The sequence below is a fragment of the Zonotrichia leucophrys genome, chromosome 10 (genome assembly GCF_028769735.1).
Source record: "Zonotrichia leucophrys gambelii isolate GWCS_2022_RI chromosome 10, RI_Zleu_2.0, whole genome shotgun sequence".
Classification (NCBI taxonomy): Eukaryota; Metazoa; Chordata; class Aves; order Passeriformes; family Passerellidae; genus Zonotrichia; species Zonotrichia leucophrys.
Window position 1 is genome coordinate 18303388 of NC_088180.1, and position 13275 is coordinate 18316662.

The 13275-nt window shown below is 43.9% G+C and overlaps 1 protein-coding gene across 8 annotated transcripts in view; it reads right to left on the bottom strand.

The window, feature by feature from the left end:
- The window catches only part of MEGF11 (multiple EGF like domains 11), a 254262-nt gene that overhangs the window by 71699 nt on the left and 169288 nt on the right, over positions 1-13275 (bottom strand). For all 8 annotated transcript variants that reach the window (XM_064722279.1, XM_064722285.1, XM_064722280.1 and 5 more), the window contains 2 exons: positions 12258-12394; positions 6952-7164 (listed from right to left, as the gene is read on the bottom strand). In XM_064722279.1, coding sequence (XP_064578349.1) covers positions 6952-7164; positions 12258-12394 — 350 coding nt within the window. The remainder of the gene's footprint in view (positions 1-6951; positions 7165-12257; positions 12395-13275) is intronic.

A 13275-nucleotide genomic window follows, 5' to 3' on the forward strand; every position in this document is an offset into this window, starting at 1 on the left:
GAGCTGCCACAGCACTGGGTAGTTTACACCTTGAAGTTTATGCTCTTCCATTCTCAAATCAGTGTGACTTGGACTACTGACATTAACCACACCATTAATCCTTACAAGCTGTATACAGGTACGTGCTGCACTATTTGGCTGTATTGCAGCCAGCTAAAGATGTTCAGGGATAGGAGAAGTTGCAGTGGGTGGAGGAAGGCAATAAAGAGAGCTGTGAAGATAAACCTGAGTTCAAGGGCACAGTATTTCTATTGTATTGTATTGTATTCTGTTCTGTTCCGTTCCGTCCCATCCTGTCCTGTCCCACTGTCATTTGTGTTTTAAAAGTGAGCTCCACCTCAGCAGAACCTTCCAGCAGGCACAGGTAGAAAGGAAAAACTTCCTTGGAAGAAGAGTTTTACTGGGAATATTCAGCCATAGTAACCAGAACTGATCAGCACCTGAAGCCTTGGGGTTTTCTCGGGACAGGAGTTAACGGGAGCCCTGGGACTAAGTCACAGCTGTGCAGGGAAATGAGTCAAGTTCCTCTTCGCTGCATAATGAACAACATTAATCCTCTGGCTTTCATTTCTATCCAGTCAATTCCACACTGTTGTGAGAGCACATGGAGAGAAAAGGAGAAAGGAAAATCGAGCCCCAAAGAGCGGACAATGCCCGGTCCTTCTGCATCCCCAGGTGGAACACGCACCCCTCTGCTCCTCCTGCATGAAACTGTTTATCTTTATTGGGAATTGTTCCTCTGGGCACCACCTTCCCACAGCAGGAGGCTGGGGCTGGGAGAGGAGGAGAGGGGCTGGAGAAGGGATGGAGGTTCCTGGGGGATGTTGTCTGAGGCCAGCTGGAAGTGAGAGGCTTCACCTGAGAGCTCAGCCTGCTCTGCGGCCTCTGCCCCTCAGCACCGCACAGTAATGGCACTGTGCAGTCCTCACTGAGAGAGATGAGAAATGATATTGCCAGAAATCTTGTTTTCTTTACTCTCAGAACAAGGTGGGATCTCTCTCTGGGCCTGTCTCTGGTTTTTTGCATCCTAGAAACAATTTTTGTTCCTTTACGATTATTTATTGTTACAGTTTAAGACTGTAGACATGGCTGAATGGGTTTCCTTACACCTATAAAATTAATATTGTATATGTTAATTTTCAAGGTAACCTCATAAAATGTAATTTCCAACTATGTTTCAGGCAATTTCTGTTAGGAGAGGTTGGTCATATAGTGCTGCAACTAAAAAGGATCAAATTTTCTAAGTGTCAAATGTTTCATCATAAATAGTGTTTTACTGACTAATTAAAACAATTCATCAGCATAACAAACTACCATCCATGACAAAGCAGTCCCTGAAATATGGTTTTCACAAAGCACCTCTTAACATTCAGATGAATATAACAAAAGCTCATGTTTCCCCCCGTGTCTATTAATCATTATCTAATAGGAGCAGAAAACTCAGCATTAAAGAAGGATTTTGAAATGGATTTTGTGTTGCTCTCTTTCCACTACTACTGCTACATGTATCATGTGCTTCCGTGAGAACTGCATCTGGTGGGTAAATCAAATATTTTAAAGGTATTATATGACCAGGGCAGTTTGAATCAGACTATGACAATTCAGCAGAAAATACTACACTCACTCAGAATTTTCACTCCGAGGTTGGCTCCCTCATCAGCATGGGCAGCTTTTTTACATGGGATACAAATGATATATTAAGGGCTAAAACTCATCCTGATGTGCACTAAAACAAGAATCAAAACCAAACAGGCTTTCCAGAAGTATCTACTGGAGATAGGGAACCTGGACTCCAAAAAGAAAGGCCAGTAGAAGTTTGAGGGCAGATTCTGACCCACCAAAGCTCTGTCCACATTTCACAGCACTATGAGCCAGAAAATCCAATGCAGATGTTTGGGTTCCTCTATCCACATAATCTTCCCATTGAAGGAAGGATAATTTTGTTATCAGCTTGAGCAGATCAGGGTTTTGTTTTTCTCCTAACTCCAAAGCACTGTTTGACAATGCAGGTGCCTGATGCAGTGTTAACTTCAGGAGGGCTGAGATTGAGATGCTTTCCCAAACTGCACAAGGCAGCTGTTCTCTTCCCAGTCCTGCCAGGAATCTTGGCCACCTAACTGACTCTTCTGCCTTCATTTTTCCCATTTCTAAAATGATGCCTTTCTCCCTTTGGAAACCCTCTCAAGATCTGCAGCTGATATCATTAAATAGTACAAAGTTTTTCTATTAATTATTTTTTCTCTCTGGTTTGTATGAACTATTCCCCTATAACTGAAGTGAGCAGAGTTACATACTAGATATATTGCAGCTTATGATGTAGGAATAGTGTGTGTGTGTGTGTGTTAGGAAGGTTTCTGATTTTGTACAATCACATTCTGGTCAAATTATGAACCCAGATATACACCAGAGCCAGGAAATTCATCTCTCACCTATCCAAACATCCATGTATCCAGACTGCCCAGTGAATTAAATGCTATTTGGACTGAAGCTGAAATGTTTGAGGCAGAATAAAACCTGAACAGGAAATACAGCTAGAAAATTTTATATCTGTATCATTCCTCCCCTCCTGTTTTGAGTGCACCTTCCCAGGCCATGTGTCCATCTAGCATTTTGCCAGCAGGGATCACAGTGCTTTTGAGGCATTTCTCCAGCCCCCAAAAAACTGAAATTAATGAACAATTCCTCTGCAGAAAAATCACTGAAGGATGGGTGGAAGAATGGGAGGGTTCCAAAAGGATCCCAAAGGCAAACCCACCAACATCTGTTCTCCAACCCTTGCTGGGAGCAGTGAGGGAACCTCACACTCTTCAAAGAGTTTGGCAGTGTTATCCTTCATAGTTTGCATTGAATCTTAACACCTTTTATTTCTTCAACTCTCCTGCATTGCAGGAAGAAGCAGAGTAGAAACAAGGAGAGAACACAGGCAGCCAAGTGTTCCTGTGGCTGCAGGCCAAGCAGAGGGGGAGCAGAGCTGTCCACACACACATCAGGGCTGACAAGGAAAGGGTCCCAGGGCTCCTGATGCACTTTGAAAGCTACTGTGCAATCCCTGGCTTTTGAGCCACATTTACAGCAATAAAACATTTCTTTAAAAAATTTTTATTAGCTGAACTGAAAAGCATAAGGGCATTTTTCACCTTTAAATTTTTTAAGCATCTAATTTTGAGGAAATCTGAAGAAAGCAGGTAAATTTCTCACAGCAAATTGGAAGTGTTTTAGACAGTACAGTCTGTTCCAAATTCTGAATTTGTTCTCCACACATCTTTCAGCCAAAGCAACACCTTCCCAGCAAATTTTCTGATTTTCTGTTTATACAGCAGCACCAGTCCTCTCATTTTTGTTATCAGCAGCCTAATCCTTATTTTACAGCATTTTCTGTTTTATGGTGTCCACACTACATCCAGTCTCCCTTACTAAAATGCCCCTTGCTTTAAAGCAGTGGCCACAGTGAGGCTGCAGGGCTGCTCCTTCAGTCCAGCACATTATTGACTCAGACCAAGGCAGAACTCCATGGGAGCTCCATGGGGTTTGGTCCTGCCCATCTTGCTGGTGCTGAGGCAGTAACTGGAGCCTCTGGAGATCTGCCCATTCCATTGCCTTTGTCCCAGTGGCTTCCTTCCTTCCCACATCCCTGACCTGGGAAAGGCACTACCAGGGGCACAGGGCTCCCCAGGCTGGCTCCACACCAGTGCTCAGGAAGGGTGGGTGCCCAGGACTACTCCAGCTGCTCATTTCCCTGCCTGCCTGACAGAAGAACAAGCCAGGATTATTCCCTTCCAGCTACTGTAGGCTGTCTCAACATGGACTTTTTGCAGAGGGGAGTTTTTTACAGGTGTATCCTTCCCTGTGGAAGGACAGTCCCAGTCACCACCACATTCTAAATCACCTAATTGTGGGGTTGTTCAAAGTCCTGTACAAAGTGCCTTTCAGTGTGCTTTGATGCAGAAATTATTGGATGGTGTCCTTCAGTCATTACCATGCTGGAGGTTAGACTAGATGATCACTCTGATCTCTTCAGACATTAAAATAGATAGATCTATGAAAATGGAAAAGCTGATTGTGTATTTCCTACTGCTCCTCCTCAGCTACTCCTCAAAGCCCTCAGAACTTCCCATTCCAGTCAAATCTCCAATAAGCAGATCAAATGAGACAAATCCAGGGACAGGAGTTTCCTTCACCTTCTACAGGTGTTTAATAATTATCCTCCACACCTGGGGATCACAACAAATAGCCAAGAGCTTAAACTGCTCCTGGGGAAAATAGATGGCTGTGGGTAAATGAGTCACTTTGGAAAAGCCCAGTTTCAATACGAACAAACACTCAGGGAAGAATGGGAAGAGGTGGGTGGGAAGAGAAGTGCACTGTATGGGACTGGTTAAACAATCAGCACAAAGATTTGTTCAGAATTTGGAGTGCCTTTAGAAAAGGTCATTTTCCACCAGCTCTGAGGCTCCTTGGCTCAGCAATTGACAGCACTCTGCAGAGCTGGTGGAAAAGTGGAGAGCTGAAATCCTATGGATGAATGAAAGAACATTTACTGACCTACAGCTTGCTGGTATCTCTTTGTTCCATAACAGCAGTGATAAGATGCAGGAAAAAGGGAGATTTTATCAACAGAGAGACCAGACTCATTTATTAAGAAGCCAGAGATTTCATCTCAGCAGAGGATGCTGCAAGGGACGCTGACGGAGCAGAGTTGGGAGCGAAGGAATAAAATGTTCCCATCAGACAGCAAGCAGGGTGTGTAGGAATGACCACATGCCCAGAAAAGAGCTGGGAGAGGATTCAATCCTCCCCCTTTCTGAGCTCTCTCAAACCTCTCTAAGACCTCTTCTTTTCTCACAGCTGGAAGGTGCAAGCCTGTTCTTTCAGGAAAGATCCTCTGGCAAACCCACAGAGCACCTCCCAGGTAGTTCTGAGTAACACAGGGTGAATTCTTTCACCCTCCAACCCACAGTCTTACCCCACCTACAAGACTCTTAATGAATTGAGCACATGGCTGAGACACTGCAGCCAAGCTCAGCCTTGCCTGTGGCCTGCAGTCCTTCTACTCTATTTCTGCCTTTATGGAAACAAACAGGTTTCTGCAGGCCCAGGAGGGGTGAAGACACAAGTGTCAGCTCTGACCATGAGCATATTCTCACCCTCCTGTACACCTGAAGAACAGTTTACACCGAGGAGCCATTCAGCTTGGATTTACCACAGTGCTGCAGTGATGTGACATGGAGGAATTTATCCCTCAGCTCCCTCTGCAATAATTCCTGAGGCATCCCCCATCCTCAGTACAACACAGCACTAACCTTTTGTGTATAATGTGCAGTTCTTGCCTCAGGGATGGTATTTTTGCAGTGATTTCATGATACACAACATAATCAGAAGCGATGGGAGACTCTTGTACAGAGCTCCCTGGGAGCCTCAAACCCTTTGGATCCTGGCTGTCAAACCCAATTGTGCTGGAGCTCTCTGGCTGCACAGGAGTTGTATCACCACAATTACAAGTTTTAAATAATCCATTGTGAGCTCTGACTTTCAGGTAAGCAAAGCCTCACCACTCACAGCTGAATTCACAAGGAAAATCACCTGTTTATTTCCAGGACTGTGACAAATAGGGTCTACCTTCAGACAGATTTGCCTGAAGTGTTTGTGTGTGTCTGTGTGTGCACACAAACGAGGTGCCATTTCTTGCATACATAATGGAGTGTGTTTTTATTTTAACAGCAGCAAGGTGGGTTTGTCAGCATCAGCAGGACAGTCAGGTCCCCACCTGTCTGGTTCCAAATTAAAGAATGTCTATCAAGGGCATTTCTGCCTGGGCATCAATTATCTGCACCTCCCCCTGAAGCCTACACAACCCTAAACTGGCTCTGCCTGCTGAACAGCAATGGGCAGGCAAAGGAGGGAACCCGGGGGGAGCTGAGGGGCTCAGCACTGTGCAGGTGAGGAAATGTGGCTCCAGAACATCAGACACCTCAGGCCAGGGGCTCTGGCTGTCCAGGCTCCCTTTACTGCAGGAGCGGGAGCGAGGATTCTCCAAACAGCAATTCCAGCAGTCAGTAAACAAGGCAAGGAGTTACTTAAGGTAACAAAGAGGATAATAGAGAAGAGTCTTAAATTCTTCCTTCTTTTCAAGGTTTGGAAAACTTATTCAAGCCTATAATGGAAAAGCAAACTCAAAGTACTCAAGTCTGTTTGTGGCTCTGTCTCAGAGTAAAGAGAACCTCAAGAATCAGATCTTTAAAAAAGAAAAAAAGGGAATAAAACATCAAACTCTGACCTTTTAAGTGAGGCTCATTCCATTGTAGGTATAATTCCCTGATATTTCTTTTCCTGAATATTTTCCTCATACACAAAGAAAATGAAGAGCAAAAATGGGCTCACATGAGGAGACTATTTTGACAATGTCAACCATGTTACAGTTCCACAGACTGACTCAGGGATATTGATTTCAGTCTATTTATACATCGGCCTCAAGTGTTTCCAACAAGGTAATTTGCCATGAGACATCAGCTGAAGCAAATTAGGTTTCATGTTGAAAGTCCCCTTGCTGTCTATAGATCTAACAAGCAAATCCATGTCATAAAAAAAGAGGGAAAGTGATGGATCTGAGTAAATATATATCTATTTTTTAAACTTCATTGGGTTATTATCCACACACATGAACATCATCTGGTGGTTCTTATGCCTAGAGAGGATTTACAGGATAAAGCTGTATGTCAGGCTGTTTCAGGTGTTACAGAACTGTAAATAGATCCATGCTCAGTATCTGGCTGGACTGAGGCTTATGGTTCCAAACCTGAGGTCGTTTAAATCAAAATTTTGCAAACCAGAGAAACTCTCTGTGTTTGTACTTAAAACTATAGAGAAAAGAACACTAGGTGTGGTTAACTGAATTCTTCCCCAATGCTTTTATTGCACCAGTCCCTGCGCTAGAACATTACGTGATGTACATACCTGAGGGTGTTGGTAATATTGCAGGGGCATCTCCTGTTGCACTTGAGGCCATAGGAGCCTTCAGGACACATTCTCTCCTGGCAGTGGATGCCTTTGAAGCCGGGGTCGCAGATGCAGGCGCCGCTGACGTGGTAGCACTTGGCGCCGTTCTGGCAGGCGCAGGTGTGCGCGCACTGGAAGCCGTAGGTGCCGATGGGACACTCCTCCTGGCACCTGCCATGGCACGGGACACGGCACCAGTTACACCCACAGCCTCAGCAGGGCATTGCTTTTACACAGCAACCTCTTTGTTAATGAGCCAAATACCACCCAGAGCAATCCCTGCTCATTTATGGAAGTAGCACTGAACTGATGGTATCGCTGCAGGGATGGGGTATCTTCAGCAAATTGCACTCATCCATGCCCAATTACATCCTGCTAAATTTCCATCAGTTCATGTTACCTTCATTCACAAAATGCATGCATTCTTCTTTCCTGGACCTTGACAATTGTGTTCATCAATTTTAAGAAACTCATAAATATTTTATTATAAAACCCCTCACCTGTCTGACTTCTCTTTATCACGGGAGGACTGTGCACCTCCCTTGAATGGCCCTCTCGGTGATGAGGAGGGATAAAAGGGAAAGTGTATTTAGCAATATTGAGCAAAATGTTCCCAGGAATGCTTTAGTTTTACTTGCCCTCTTTGTTGACATTGCATCAGTTTTACGTCAACAAGGAAAAAAGAAACCCCTTTGTGTTTTGAGTGTGTTCTGAGTAACTAAAAGCTTAAATTTGCTATTCTTCTCCTACTCCAGGGTAGCTCAGTAGTATAAAATCTCCATAAAAATCACTTTCATGCTCCTTAGTGGAGAATCTTCTTTAAAATTGCCAACATTTTTAATATTTGATGCACATAAAATTGGAACCTGCAAACACTTTACACAGATTGTTTTAAATTGCACCTTCCATGCACTGTTAAAAATATCTCCCTACTGGATATGTTCTGAGATCTGCCAAAAAGTCTGTTTCCTTGTCCTACACAACCAATTTAAGAGTTCAGATTATTTCCTACTTGGAAAAGCTCAGCTAAGGTCCTGAAGAAAGCAACTGATTGTGTGCTTGACATAATTCAGTGGTTTCAGAATTCTGCAATGAGTCAGTACCACAGTTTACATGATCCACCGTGAAATACAGATAGGCCTTTTCAGTTAATAAAAACAGAAAAAGAAGCCCAGAAAAGCCCAATTCCCTTATCACATGGATGCCAGGCATTGGAAATTGCCTATCAGCATTAATTTAAGCCTGAGCATTGATTAAAGTGTATACTGTAAACTCAGTGGATGGAGGCAATTGTTAAATGTCTTTCTGCAGGTCATTTCACAGCTGGCAGGTGAGAGTTAATATAATGATCAGTAATAAAAGATTAATGTGTGATGCAAGCCAGGCAAAACTGCAATGAACACAGGCAGTATATAAGAAGGGCATTACTTTTGCAGCTTCAGATTATCACGTTTTACTAAAAATAAATGAACACAGCAAAGGGCCTGGCTGGTGATTTAATTCCAGCAGGCACCGACACAGCTGCTGTTGCAAATCTGAGTTGAGGAGTTCATACGCGACCCAAAGCGAGAGGAGTGTGGGACAAAGAGGGAAAGAGTCTGGAGAGGCACCAGAGAGAGAGAAAGCCCTGCTGCTCTCAGGGGGTTCAGCTGCCAAGGAAAGAGCCAGCAAAGAATGGGAACAGTGGGGCTGGAGCACTCCCAGCCAATGAAATGCACGGAGGAACAATGAAGCTCCTCATGTCCCCACCGCTGCACAGACCCTGAGTGCGCACGAGAGCTCTGAGCTCCACGGGGTGAATTCTTAGTCAATAATGCACTGTATCATTCTATATTTATAGAAGATGAAGCATTACCTAGCAGGGAGAAAAGCATCTGGAAATGAAATATTGACGACCTAATCCATTTACATAATTAGCCTTTTTCTACTAACAATTTAACTAACTTATTTATTTGGAGATCAAGCAGCTACCGCTAATGAATTTTATACAAAGAATACTAATAATGACTCCTCTGGAACATGAGAATAATCACAGCAGGAATTAGCTTTCTACTTAAACATCTTTCCTTTGCAACATATCAATCTAATGCGTCCATAGCACCATTAACAACCAGATACATTGTTCAATTAAATTACAAAATGAGCTGCTAAGCCCTAGTTATGTTTCTTGTTTAATCTACATTGCTTTCTGCCTATCTGGGGAGATTCGTATTATAATATCCACTGAACTTTAATATGTACCATAATTATTTGGGTTGGGATAGGATAATATGGCTGTCACCTGTAGAATTAATGGAAGCAATTTCACAAAATATTAAACAGAAGACAGCATGCTTAACAGATGAACTTAGTACATGCACCTACATTTTTCCCCACAATTTTATTTTTTTAAGAAATAATGCTGCGAAATGTTTTAGGCTGTCCTCTTTGTTTTGGAACAATGATCACGTTTCTGTAGCACAGACAAATATGAAAAGCCAAAATGCACTAACCTGGAGATAAGAGATACAAGTACAGACACGACAACAGGAGAGTAAATCTGCCCATATAGTTCTAATAAATGTGAGATTTATTCTGTTAAGATTCAATCTTTCGATTTAAGGGCAATATGGAAAACAAAGCTAAAGCAGCATGTTCACTTTTCCTGTGAGCCACTCAATTCTGAAACACTCCATTCTCAGCTTCTAACTGTGCCTCTGCTATTATTCCTTTCCAGTTTGTAAAACACACATTTCTATGACAGATCCAGTCATTTCAGTGAACACAAAGCATCCTGCAGTTATTAACAGTGCTGCCAATTTCCTAGAGATTTAGTGCAGTGCCACCCTTGGAAAACAGGTAGGGAACAAAAGTGTGGCAATTACACTCACACAGACCTTTATGACCATTTCATCTCCACAGATATTTATCTAACTCTGGGTTATTATCTTCTGCACATGATGATGAACTGGAGCATTATATAGTACTTATTGACAATTTTAAGATGATAGTAGGTAAAATGTATTTATGTCTTTATTGCTGTTATTCACAGTATCTGTCATTATTGAGATTTTTTTCAATGCCTTGTAAAATGTTAAAGCAGGCAGTGTTTTGTTGTGTAGCAGATTTTCCTGCTCTCCTTTTTGCTGTGACACTGCAACAGCTGCAGGAGATGCAGAGGGTAAAAGACTCTGAGCTCAGCTGGAGCTGCCTGGTCTGCCCCACTGTCCCTGTGGTGTGAACACAAAACCAAGGACAGACACTCAGACTCTTTAAGGACCTTGTCCCTCACTGAACTCACTGGGACCCCAGGCAGGTGTGTGCTCAGAACAAACCAGTACAGCCAGTACAAACCAGGGCTGCCCAGCCCAAGGAGCAGCACAACTGCAGCTGGATACAACAGACCTGAGGTTTCCCCTCCCTTATGGAAGGGGGATTAAAGGCTGAGAGATGAGCATGTTCTGATTTTCTAGAAACCCATTGGAAAGGTGGGAATTTCTAGGCTAATCCAATTTTACCCTGCTGCAGCAGAGCTTTCCTAACTGCCTGTTTACCTTTTCAATCCTGTTCTCATTCATCTCTTCACACACCTGCATTTCTGCTCTCCTGCCTCTCCTCTCAGTGTCTTTTACTTCCCTGCTCTGGGATGGGGAAGGTGAGCCATTCCCAAGGGTTTTGCTTGCATGCAGGTCCAGAACGTGACTTTCCCTCACTTCTTTTTCACTCCTCCCAACGGACTCTGCCTTAGTTTTTTTACTGTCTCTCTTCCCAAGTTACATCTCTCTTTGGAGTCTGAATCTCTCTCCCTTCCCTCCAAGTACAGACCCCATGAGTCCACACTCCCTTTGCTCAAGGACAACCCCTGTGAGCTCCTGCCATGTCTTCCCTGAGCTGCCTCCTCCAGCCGCTCTCTGAGGGCAATCAGCAGTAAAATCCTCTTCCCATGTCCTTTCCTCATCCCCAACAGGATACAGGCTGCTGGCTGGGAGCTCCCAACAGCTCCAACACATTGATCCATGCACAGCCAGGAATCCATCAGGGTGAGGAACATCCAAATGAGGAGAGCAAGAGAGGCTCAGTGAGCCTCCCCCAGCATGGCCAGCACTGGGAGCAGCTCGGGATTCAAGTGTGGTCCCCACTATAAAGGCCCAGGCTGCCCAGCTGCCTCCTTCCGTGGAAAAGTCTCCACAAAGAGAGAAAGAGAAACAGGAATGATATGGTACCACACGTCTGCAAACAGTCTCCAGATGGGGAATGGGGAACAGAGGCACACTGATGTTTCTCCTCTAAATTACTTGGACATAATTAGTATTTCCTCCATATTCAAGCCCATGCAAATCCTGACATAAACTCCAGAGCCCCCTCCAATTATAACTGTCCATAAAGTGGGAACAGGGAAGCTCCATGTGTAATGGGAAGGAGCAGCCTTCTGACCCTCCCATAGTGCTGAGGGTTGGATGTTTGTGCTCCAACAACCTCCTGATTATTCAGTGAGGGCAGAGATGAGAAACTCCACTGAGCTTTGTTGCATAAAAATATAACTGTAGCATATGTCAGTACAGAGCTAATAAAAAGGGAATATAGAGGAGAAAGTGCTTTAGCACAACATCCACTGGTGGGCTGTGCATCTCTGCAAAGCCTGGTGCCACAGGTCCTGTGCAAAGTGCTCCTGAGAGCTGCTTAACTGCACTCCCCAACCTTTGCTAGCCAGGATTAGCTGCAGGCTAAGCCAGCACGTGCTGCAATCCCTCATTGACTTTGCTGTGCAGTCATTTTGCTGAATCCATGACACCTTGGTAAAACAATATTATCATCTGCTCTGATCGATTCATGGGTGAAGGCTCTCGTTTATAAATTTTGAGGATTTATCACCTTTTGCTGGTGGCTGAGATGGATCAGTGCTACAGCAGCACACAAGAATGAAGGAGACATTAAACTGCAGCATTGCTTACTCTTGAGGATATTAATTTGTATAAAGATACTTCATTTACATATCTTGTAAACATGTAATGCTCTCTATTAAATTTATCACTGTAAATATCTAAATTAAATTTAATCCATTAAATTTTAAAAGTTATATTAAAAACCCCTGTAAATGGAGAGCATTGCCAATAAAAAGTAATAACATTGCCACATTTATATTGCTTGAAGTGCTTCAGAAGGATGAACCTAATTGGAGCAATAGAAACATAACACCATTTTTCAGGGAGGAAGATTGTCCTAGAAGGGATATAAATATTGACAGTCCATGGTTAAAATGAAAGGCTTTGGGGGTTGATTTTTACCTGTCTCCTATATAGCCAGCTGTACACAGGCATTTTCCTGTCACGGGGTCACAGTGCCCTCCGTTGTGGCATGGACAGTCCTGGCTGCAGTTAATTCCAAAGGTTCCAGGAGGACAAGGCTGTGCACACACCAGCCCCTGGTAAGATTGTAGAAAGAGCAATATTTCAGTCAACATTCATAATGCAATAAATTTCTCGATGCAGCTTGGAATTTTATTGTCCTTCTTGCTAAAACTAGATGTAAGTGTAGCAGCAATATTTTATCTGCATGAGATGTGCTAACGACAGTCTGAAAACTCTGCTACCACAGTAAATGCCTGCCTGGCCTGACTCCAGAAGGGATTTTTCTCACCACTGCACACTCAGGGATAATTCTCTTCCTTGGATCTCCCCCACAAACTGCAGCTGGGCTTGCACTGCCCCCTGAACAGCCACACCAAGATGGGGGAGAAGTTGAAGGCAACCAGAGAAATCTGCAAAGCTGCTTGTGTGCTCCTGGGGTTTTTGTGAAACAGAGAGTCTGAAACGCTGCACAGAGAAGGTTTGGGAAAGAAGGGATTGTTGGAAGGTTTGGGGAAGGAAGGGATTGTTGGGAAGGTTTGGGAAGGAAGGGATTGTTGGGAGGTTTGGGAAGGAAGGGATTGTTGGGTGGTTTGGGAAAGAAGGGATTGTTGGGAAGGTTGGAGAGGATGTTGAGGTTGGGAAGGAAGGGATTGTTGGAAGGTTTGGGAAGGAAGGATTGTTGGGTGGTTTGGGAAAGAAGGGATTGTTGGGAAGGTTTGGGAAGGAAGGGATTGTTGGAGGTTTGGGAAGGAGGATTGTTGAAAGGTTGGGAAGGAAGGGATTGTTGGGAGGTTTGGGAAGGAAGGGATTGTTGGGTGGTTTGGGAAGGAAGGGATTGTTGGGAAGGTTTGGGAAGGAAGGGATTGTTGGGAGGTTTGGGAAGGAAGGGATTGTTGGGAAGGAAGGGATTGTTGGAAGGTTTGGGGAAGGAAGGGACTGTTGGAAGGTTTGGGAA